This window comes from Cheilinus undulatus, linkage group 16 (assembly GCF_018320785.1).
Source record: "Cheilinus undulatus linkage group 16, ASM1832078v1, whole genome shotgun sequence".
NCBI classification, from domain to species: Eukaryota; Metazoa; Chordata; class Actinopteri; order Labriformes; family Labridae; genus Cheilinus; species Cheilinus undulatus.
The window spans coordinates 4,074,087-4,085,562 of NC_054880.1; the positions used below are offsets into that span (position 1 = coordinate 4,074,087).

An 11,476-nucleotide genomic window follows, 5' to 3' on the forward strand; every position below is an offset into this window, starting at 1 on the left:
TTGGTTTGTGTGTTTGGAAGATCGAGCATCCTAAAGTAGCAGAGTAGAATTAACAAAGATTGGCCATAAAAATGGATTTTTAGGACATTCATTTTCTAAAAACCATCAAACTCCAAGTTCCATCAAAGCCATCTCATCAAACCTTCATCTACTTGCAGCAAACTTTAGCATCCTTTTTTTGTCAATCAGAACTAATTCCCATCTTTAGCCCCCATCATGTATGCAGTATTAAGATTGTGGTTGTTTGCAATCATTTTCATTGAAGGTGTTCCCCATTTACTGATGTTATTAAAGTAACCATTACTAGTGCTCAGTTCTTTACCTACTCGGTCATTTATTTGCTATAAAGATTTACAATAAAGGCAAGGATTTTGTATGTGCAGGTCTGTTAAAGGGTTAAAAGACCCCAGATGGAGAATTCATAAACTCTGATCACAGATGAATAATCGCCTGTTTAATTTTCTTTAAAACAGGGGTGGTAACTCAAATTTCAACCTGATGCATACACAGTAAAACTGTGAAATATTAGTTTCGTTGACATCAGTGTTAATTTTGTTGATTGAAACGATGACTAAAAATGTTCATCGATATACTTTTTTTTCCCCTGAGGAAGACTAGATTAAGACTAGCCCAAAATAGATCTCTGATGACTAAAACAAACTAAAAGTAAGTTTAGTTTTGTCAAGATGACTAAAATGAGACTGAAATGAAATTTTGTCTCCATTGGATATTCAAAATCTATGTTTCAATCTATGCAACACACTACCACGATTTTCTACCAGATTTAGACAAGAGAATAAATGCTTGGACTAAAAAGTTAAGATTTAAATGTGAGGACTTCTTATGGACTAAAACTAGACTGACGTGTTTTTGAGTTTTTGTCAACTAAAACGTGACTAAATCTACATAGGGTAGAAATGACTAAAACATGGCATCTAAAGACGAAAACTGAGAGTAAAATTAAAATTAGCTGTCAAATTTAACACGATTGACATGTATAATTTATCAAACAATACATGTTTTTATATCATTTGTTGTCTGCATGCCTGCATTATGATCTCAGGAAAAAAAATATGTGATGTTTCCTTTTAAAATATCGAACAGTCTAAACCATACCACGTTTAACATGTATTTAGGGGGTGTATCTCAAACTGTTCTTTAATTCGGAAGGCCAGATGACTGTACCGGAAGTGGTGTTTTTGTTTCCGGGTCGTAAAGGCTGTATTCTGATGAGCACAGTCTGTGGATGAGCCAGCGCCCAGTACGAGCCGAATATTTCCAGAAAACGGCTCAGACTGGACTCTTCTGTTTCTACGTTCAGTCTTGGATGTTTGTAAAATGTCCGGGTTTCAGGATCTTTCAGGTTGGTTTTCTTTCTTACATTATAAACTCGTTTCCTGTTAATGTTTCAAAGGGCTGAGCCTTCAGCTAACGTTCACATCTGTGCAGTGTTAGCCACAGTTTACTCCTAGTACAAAACAACTTTCTTTCTGGACTTAAGCACTTTTTGCTAACTATGGTGTGATGGTTGAAATACGTCTAATTTAACACTGAAAGTGAAAGTGGGGCTAATAACGGGACCGGGACCTCGTGCGGGAGACCTCGGCCGTGATAAGGGACCCAGCCAGTTATTGCCTTCATGTTAAATGACTTAGGGTGTATTAAAACGTTTTTTGCACATTACTAGAATAGAATGTAATTCGTCTCCGAATAGGTGTTAACAAAATGTATCTTGCTATACCTGATTGGAACTCAATAAAACAAAAATATCCAAAAGCAATGGACAACGGTTCCATGGAGTCATTGGTGCAGCCCTACTTGCAATGGAGCCTCTGAAACTGGTCATTCTTTCCACAGCTTTTATATAGAGTCAGTAATTATGTTGAAATGCTGGATCAGCATTTCAACATATTGGTCTTCCATGACTTTATTCTTCTTCTTTAAGATTCTTCCGTACGTTTTTTTTGGCACTTTTCACAGTCTCCACAGTTTGATTTTCACAGTTCAACTTTTATCATGTTCAGGAGAAGTGTGCTTGTGTGTTTCACATTTCTAACCCTTTTACTTTTTACAATATTTAACAGTTTTCACATTTTTTGGCCCTATTAAAATGAATGGAAGATTTCTGCAGTTCTGCCTAAAACTGCTTCAACTTTGAGATTCTACAGATCCTGCATACTTCCATTTACAGATTTCATTTTTGCTTTAAAACGTAGACAAACTCTTTTAACATGTATTCAGCTTTTAGTTATCTTCTTCGGTTTTTGAGATTTCACAGTTTAAGCAACACAAACTTTTGGGGTTTTACACAAAAAAGTCAGACTTCAGAGTTCGTGACATCATCAGTCAGAGCACAGCAGCCTGCTGGTGAAACAGAAGAAATCTCCTGAACAAACTTCCATAAAATCCACAAACTTCACTCCACAGACATAAAAAGGCATCAAAACAGAGAAAATCTTGTCCTGCTACTGTCAAACCAAGAACCAAAGCCATATCATGCACAGTCTTGGTGTGAGAGGATCAACTGTCCCAAGAACGGCGAAATCTCCTACATCTGCTGCAGTGTTACGGATTCTGAGACTTTGGTCTTCAGACTCAGAAAGACATTTTTTTTTTATCACTCTTGTAGCATGATTTTTTGCTTTCCAGACATATAAAACACATCACTACATTCGTTAGCTTCTGCTGATTCTCATGACACCTTTGGTTTTCTGCTAGGTTTTACAAGTACACCGTAAATTGATGTTTTTTGAGTGCATGTTCTGACCTCTCAACCCTGTTTTCTTAGCTTACTTTAACTGAAACTAACAGGTGTGACTAATTAGCTTTTATCTCTGCTATGATGTCATACAGGCATTCGTTACCATAGCAACCTAGAAGTCCTACACACACATACAAACACAAAGTCACGTTTTAACATTCTCCATAACTATAACATACATGTGGCTTTAATTAAGCAATTTTAAAGGTATCATCTTTACATGATAAAATAACAATGTGCTTATCTGTAATTCTTTACATTTTCCACAAATCAGCTACTGTGTTCTTCAGCTTTGATGCTGTTTATAGCAATTTTTATGCTATCTTTCAGCCATTTTCATGCTATTTTAAGCTATTTTTATGCGTTTTCAGCAATTGAATGCTGTTTAAAGCTACTTGATGCTCCATCACCGTGGCTCTTCACAAGTTTAACTGTTTCAACCATTAATTATACCTTCTTTTTTTCAGCTTTGTTTCACTGCTATTAGCAATTATATTTAACATTTTCTCATTTTCCGCCTTCAGCCTCAGGATTTCAGCGCATTTATTGCAAGAAAATGCAGCATCTCTTGTTAATTATTTAATTGTCCTCATGTAGAGGGTCATTGTGTTCTAATTAAACCATTCTGTCAGCCTCCTCTCTGTTTACTCATCTCCTCCAGTGATTGGCCCCACTACAATTGTGCCATCTGCAAATTTTATGTTCGATTTATTGTGATGATTTAATAAGCAGCTATTAATATACAGTGTATAATGTAGAGGGCTCTGCATTCATCCTTGTATGGCTCCGGTGTTGAGTGACAGCGCAGGAGTAATAAGGAACCCATCCTGAATACCTTTGGCTGGGTATTTATGCAGGTATTTGGCCTACGTGGATGCTGCATCAAACAGTTCGGTCTTGTAATGAGAGTTGTTGCATGCCTAGTTGTGCTGCACACTTACTTTAATCACAGACACAATTGCAATGTCAGGCTGTGCAATTACATAATTCTATAAACATTTGCATTAACTTTTATATTAGTTGTACTTAAAAGATTTTCAAAAATGCATGTAAGAGGTTTTACAGTTTAAGATAATGCCACTGTTGAACTTAGTAAAAGTTTACCTTTGAAACAGGAAAACCTTTCATTTTGGAAAATGGTAAGTTGCTCTGAAAGCAGTACTGTACAAACTTTATGATTTCTCTTATTCAGTGTTCAGTGTTTCTTTATATTTTGATTTTTTTCAGTTAGAAATGAAATGTCATTGTTCTCTGCATTTCTTTGATAACCACGCAAGTAGTAGACCCATGATGCCATTTATGGATTATGCTTTAATCGCAACATTGTCCAGTATAATCACAGATTTTTACCCAGTCATGCAGCACTAATCTCTAGTGCCTCAACTAAATCACAGCAGTGGTTATGTTTAACAAACTTCAATTTACTGACATTTTTTTTTTGTTAATGCTAACAACACATACAGAGTATGTAGAAGTTTATTTTTTTTCCATTACTCTCCTCAGATGTCCAGCACCTCATGGTGAAAGAAGAAGAAGTTCTCTTTGAGCAGCAGGAAAGGAGTTCCAGTCTGAACCAGGAGGAACCACCAGGAGCAGCACACATTAAAGAGGAACCAGAGGAAATATGGAGCTGTCAGGAGAGGGAGCGGATTCAAGGAGCAAAGGACGCTGACACCACATTTACTCCTCTGACTGTGAAGAGTGAAAAAGAAAGCAGCCACCAGCCTTGGCAGGAGAATGGCTGTAACTCTATGACAGTTTTCCCAGTCATCATAAATTCTGGTAAATATCTTCATGGTGAGAATGGGAATAACCCTCACTATTCATGGTGATCCTCACTCATAGATAGAACCAAAAACACAACATTGTTTATGTTTACCTCAACAATGAGTAGAGAGAATTTAATCAAAATTGGTGTTAATCAAAATCTGAAGCACCATTTTGGTCAGTGAAATTGGGCACGTCCTATCAAATCTAAGCACATAACTCAAAATGCCCTAGATCAATCTTGATGAAACTCTCAGGAGACAACCTAAGCTTTCTTGAAAGCACGCACGCCATCTTCTGTTGTCTTATGAGAAGACAAATGGCACATCTTTGAGTGTGTTGTTAGGCTGCTGTTTTGTTTGTGTTGGCAGCAGTGTTAATTCTGTTGACTAAAACTATTCATAGACAGCCTTTTTTTCCATGACAAAAACTAGACTAAAACTAACAAAAATAGATCTGTTATGACTAAAACTGACAAAAATGGATCTGTGATGACTAAAACTGACAAAATCTAAGTTTAGTTTTTGTCAAAATGACTACAACTAGACTATTATCAGTTTTAGACTGGTAGACTGGTAGACTTTTATCAGACATTCAAAATCAGTGGTATTTCTCCACTGTGGGTAAATCTGTCAAAATGCGATGCATCTGTAGCTCTTCTGCCTCTCAGCTGTAGAAAGCAGGGACCCCAGGTTAGACAGGATGCAGAGAACACACTACCATGATTTGGAACCAGATTTAGGCAAGAAAATAAATGCTTGGACTAAAAGTAAAGACTAAATTGTGAGGACTTTTTATGGACTAAAACTAGACTAAAATGTTTTGAGTTTTTGTCGACTAAAACTAGACTAAAACTAAAAAGGGTAGAAATGACTAAATTGTGACTAAAACTAAAATGCATTTCATTTAAAGACTAAAACTAAAACTCAAAATAGCTGCCAAAGCTGAGCACTGCCACTGGTTGGCAGTGCTCATTTTAAATACAAGCCAGTGTAGTCCAGCGTGTTCAGCATGCAGTACCATGAGTGGAAAAATAGAACTCCGTGTCAGCTGGTTTTGTTGCCATGCTCACAGCACCATTAGTTAAAGGCAGTCAAAATTTTGGAGCAGTACTGTGCTTGTCAGTGTCACCTTTCCTTAACTGGCCAATGAAAAAAGAGAAGGGAATACTAATGCTGCCTGTACCTAGACAAGATCCCTTTGATTGATTTTCTTGGTGACATTTCCTTGAAGAAAGAGAAATCTAAAGCACGCTGGGCCATTTAAAAATGGTGCAACAATACTTCATAGGAAAGTAAAGCCAACTTTGATATTATTTAATCCAACCACTTTAAAAATAAACACCTGGTGTTTTGATTGAACAAGGGATCCAGTTAATTGGGATTTTCAACCAAATCTATCTGTGTTTTTGTTTAAATGACAACTGTTGAAGGTGCTCAGATCCCTTAAATATTTCCCCACTTGTTGTTTTCCTCCAAATTTCCGATAATTTACAAAATGGCTATTTATAAGTATACCACATGCCATACACCACCAGAAAGATCTAATTCTCAAGCTTCTTGCCATGTAAGCCACTCCAGGATAAAACCCTCACAACAGCTACAACTGATGCATTTGTCAGACAACAAACAACTAGTCAAATATTTAGTCCAAAAACACAAGTACATCCATAGAGATCCATAGACTGGTGCTCTGTAGTTGTAATCTGTCATTGTCGTTCTCTGTAGCCCTCTGTATTTGCTGTAATAATGGAATTATTTCCAGGAAATTGATATCACTGCTATATTGAAAAACTGCTGCCAACCTCAGACCTTTAGATTGAAAACATCATGTGACCAGTTGGGACTTTACTTTGTCTGTTTAAAATCTACAATAGCCAATGAGAGCCTGGGTTGAAGGGAGGTGCCTGCCTCTCCTGTGATGTCACCAATCTCAATTACATAAAGACAGACATGTTCCCAGTATGATGAAGATGGTTACAGGTATAATTTTTAGCTCTTTCCATAGAGCTTAAGAGGATGTATGTGTGTCTAAGCATTAAGGAGTAGCATCCTTTTACTTTAGGTATACTACGATGGTTACCAAGGGGCTCTTATGTCTGGACTTTTCCTCATAGACAAGTGTAAATTACTGACTATCTGTTCTGTTGTTATCATCTTTGAACCTGAACTAGCTGAGAATACATGCTTTGGTCCAGTTTTCCAGCTAATACCTATCAGCTACAGTCATCAGGCCTGTGTTTCAGCATAGAAAAAGACAGAAAAATGTGTTGTTTTTTGTTATATTACTCAGTAGCACACACAGTGAGTCTGACAGATTTGGAAGAAACTTCAGAGTGTTGCCTTTCTAAAGACACTTTGATTTTACTTGCATGCCACATGATTCAAACACAGCATTCAATTATAAGTTATAAGTTTTACATTATCAACATATGTGTGTAAATATATATATATATATATATATATATATATATATATATATATATATATATATATATATATATATATATATATATTTTTTTTTTTTTTTTTTTTTAATTTTAGCTGACATCAAAACTCATGTTGATTTCTCCTATGACAAATTAGGATTTTCTACATTTTTTTCCCACTTTTTTTCACATAGATATTCAGAAAGTGGTGGTGAAAGAAGAAGTTCTTCCTGAGCAGGAGAGGAGCTCCAGTCTAAACCAGGAGCGACCAATGGAACTAGCACACATTAAAGAGGAACAGGAGGAACTGTGGAGCTGTCAAGAGAGAGAACAGCTTCAAGGAGCAGAGCAGGTCACTTTTGCTGTGAAGAGAGAAGATAAGGATGGAGAGGAACCTCAGTCATCACAGCGTCATGAAAACCAAAGTGAAGAGAACAGAGACGCAGAGTATTTGAAAACAGAATCTGATGGAGAGGACTTCAGAGGATCAGAGGCAGACAAAGACTATACTCCTGATGAGACTTCTCACCTTTCTGGCTCAGATACTGATGACAGTGATGATTGGGAGGATAGTGATGAACTGCAGCAACAACAGCAGAAACAGGAAGGAACCCCGAAAGCTGACAAACGGTTTTGCTGCTCAGTTTGTGGTAAAAGATTCCCAAGAATTGGACACTTAAAAAGTCACTCTTTTGTCCATACAGGTGAGAAACCATTTAGTTGCTCAATATGTGGAAAGAAGTACCCAAGTGAGAAACATTTAGAAAAACACATGCTGCATCATTCAGGAGAAAAACGTTTTAATTGCTCAGTTTGTGAGAAAAGTTTTATGTGGAGGGCAGATATGGAGACGCACATGAGAGTCCACTCAGGTGAGAAACCGTTCAGTTGTGCAGTTTGTGGTAAAAGTTTTACACAAAGTGGATCTCTAAAAAGACATTCGTTGGTCCACACAGGGGAGAAACCATTTAGTTGTCGCATTTGTGATAAAAGATTCACTCAGTTTCATAATGTCAAAAAACACAAGTGTTTTAGGAGCAGCAAAAACAGAAGAATACTCCCCAAATCTGACATTAAGAGTTAAAAGGTAAGCCCAACATTTGCTGCTTTAAATGTTTTCTGAAAATGATATAACTTGACTCTTATGATAGGATTTTTTTGTTGTAGTTATTGGGCACATCGACAGTTTAACAATTATTTTATTCAGTGTTGAACTTTGATTTGAACATTTGAACAAAGTTACTTAAGGATGTGTTAATTCCAAGCATGTCCTCATTGAGCTTTCAGATACCACATATTTGTTATTGAAATTGTTTATTTCAGTAATATTTTGAAATTTTCCATCCATAATTTGTGATCAGTTTTTCAATTTGATTAACTGACTTTGTTTGATAACCAATATGAAATGAGAGGAAAAGCATGGCTAATCCGTTCCTATACAGTAGGGATCAATATGTTAAGAGCAACTATTTGAAACTCAAAACTGCTGAAGGTACAGTGGGGAGTCCCCCAGGGATCTGTCCTGGAGCCATTTTTTTTTTCTCTACATTGACCGTATATCTGTCAGATTTAGCTGGACTGAAATAATGATCTCTCCTTAAGAGCTATATTTTTTTGGTCCTGCATCTCTAATTGATCTATGGTTACAGAGATATGCACAGAAGCAGAAGTATTAATTCACTTGAACTTTACTGAAACTCAGTATGAAATGAAACAGCTTACCTTTTACACAAAAATGTATCCGTACAGAATCCTCAATAGTCATGATAACAAACATTTATGAGTCCTTATATTACAAAACTGGTATAAATCAAACAAGTTATAACCATAATGTGTATTTACGTGAGCATGTTATATTCACAAGCATTTGCTTATTATCAAAATTATTTGATTCAGGTTTGAATTATGTTGATTAGTGCCATGTGTAATGCTGTTTTATAATTGTTGCCTTTGTAATAGCCTGTATTATAGGGTAACATTATTAATGCCACAGCTTTTAATCATTTGAGCCCATTTTTCCTTAAAATGGGAAGGAGATAAGTTTGTAACTTTACCCTACATCTTTATTCAACAGAAAGTGCCAATAACAAATATTTATTTATTGTAATGTGTTAAAACTTTTTTACTGTGTTTGCCTTCGTATTTATATGTATTAAATTTTATCATATTTGAAATGAATTAATAAAAACAAAATAAAATACCTGATATTCATTGACTAATATGATGTGTTTCTTTGCCCTGTAAGTTCTTCCTTTGTTTTTTGTCTTTTTCAAATGGTTTACAGGTTACATTGTGGTTTAGCGGACACTGTGATCCAAAGTGACAGGTGTTCTATGTTAAGGATCTTGCCCAAACTGGACACTTGTGCTCTGACTGAGATTTGAACACCCAACCTCCCATACCACAGTCGGCAATGTAAACCTGAGCTATGCAGTCACTTCTAAACCTTACACCAAGACAGCAGGATGCTGTCTCTTTGGTTTGTTCCTGAATAAGAGCATGCTCAATGATATTTCCATATTACTCAATAGTTAAATTATACTGAGAACTGTATGTTTCTGTCTGTGGCTTTACAAGTTGATGAGCAGTCTGACTCCGCCCCTGACCACACCCCTCTCAGAGAAATTGACACGGCACCCCTCATGTTACGAACACTTACATCCAAAGTTAAGAACCTGACTGGGATTTGAACCAGCAGTCTCCAAGATCAAAGTCATCAGGGTAACCCACTGAGCTATCCAGCACCTCAGCTGCAGTTGAGAGGAAGATCAGGGGAGGAGGGTGGAACTTTACTCCAACCAAACCTGGGGTTGGGTACTTACTCCCAATGTGAGGTCATTAGGGTTAAAATCTGACAACGGCTTGATTGAGCACACTTTTCTGATAGGTGGAGAGAGACGGGGGGAAGGGAATGGATTTTTCTGGTACTTTGGGGGATTGTGGACAGGCCAGGGGCACATATTCTTATTAGAAACGCCTGAAAAGTGATTTTTGCATTATATGTCCGGTTTAAGGTTCCAGCTAGATCATGGGTGTGCCTTGGAGGAGAAAAAATTTGAAAATCACTAGACATGAATGGTACAATGGTCTTTTCACAGACCTTCCAAAATCATCTCTTCACAGACATCTTAAAATGATGCTTTTAAAAACCATTAACATTTACCAAAGAGCTGCACAGTGACTAAAACACAGAAATAAAACACAAACACAGCAGAATCAAAAACAGATATGGATATGGGTTTATTTTGTGCAAGTGTCATATCTAGGCTTAGAGATTGAGCAAACAGCTTTAGTTCAAGGAGGCTACAGAGTCAGGACTTGCCATATAATCAAGATCAGCTGAGCTCAACAACTGACAGCCAGCTGATAGGCTCTAAGCATGCAATTGGCTAATCACACTCATGCTGCTTTATTTAAACTGCTCTTGCCTGGCTACACATTGCTGATCCCTCTGCAAGCCACTTTTTACAACCCTCCTCCACCTGAGCTCCTCTTTTATTCTGCTTCTGCCTTAGTTTCATCCTGTTGTCACTGATGGCTGCTCTGGGTTTTTTGTTGCTTCTCTCCCTGCCTCCAACTTTCCTTGTAGGCGCCGGAAAGGTAGGAATGTGTGCTGTTCCTACTTGATGATTTCCATATTGGGTAGGGGGTCCTAGAACAGACATACAAATATAAATAATGACAGTAAGTGCAAATGAATAACTGCTAATAAAGAAAAATAAGGATAACTGTAAACCATGTTCTTGACAATGTGGTTCTGACTGAATTCAGGTATAGAATTATCCATATACTGTGATGTTCTGTGTAACAAGCCATAATGCTTCCAGCAGCTAGTGAGTAACTCTAAAACAATGCTGACTGAAACTATAGTAAGCCACACTGTTACTGAGAAGTGGGAAATAATGCGATATGAGATGTGTGCCTTTTTATTTTAGAATTAATACACACACCATTTATCAGAAAATTGGGATTTACTGTTTATAATATAGTATCAGAATATAATGTTAAAGCTCATATTGTGCATTATTTTCATATTTAGGGGTAAATAAAAAATAGTTCCTGTGTCCTTAATGAACACAATAGCCCTCTAAATGAGAAAACATTCATCCTCACTGTGAACATTTAGATGTCAGCTTACACTAACAGTTATAATAAAAGTGTAGATACCTGGTCTGTGTAACTCCTCCTCAGGGTTGATAACAGCATCCAGTCGTTTGTGTTGACTCTCTTTAGATCGACTAAGTTCCTCCTCATCTTCTGCTATCGTCCTTTCAACCAGCTCAAATATCTCTTCAGCAGCAGCAGTCAGTCTCTGGTTCACTAAAGATCTCAGTATTTGGACCTCAGTCGTTTTTACTGAATCACATCAACGTTCACAGCACATAAATATTGTTAAATCTGTTATTTTGGAAGTATAAATTTAGCCTCTTTCTCCTGTGGTGGCAATTTGGCAAAGCTCCGTCATCATTCTCTGAAAAGCTGGCAGCTAAGGCTAACTTCCTGTGAAACTCTGATCAAGC

The 11,476-nt window shown here is 36.9% G+C and overlaps 1 protein-coding gene across 1 annotated transcript; it reads left to right on the forward strand.

Annotated features, from left to right (window-relative positions):
* The first annotated feature begins 1,239 nt into the window (after positions 1–1,239).
* Positions 1,240–9,033, forward strand: LOC121523968 (oocyte zinc finger protein XlCOF7.1-like). Its single transcript, XM_041809081.1, has 3 exons — positions 1,240–1,363; positions 4,265–4,543; positions 7,151–9,033. Exons 1-3 carry the CDS (start codon positions 1,339–1,341, stop codon positions 8,038–8,040), a joined length of 1,194 nt encoding a protein of 397 aa, XP_041665015.1. The 5' UTR covers positions 1,240–1,338; the 3' UTR covers positions 8,041–9,033.
* The last annotated feature ends 2,443 nt before the right edge of the window (positions 9,034–11,476 follow it).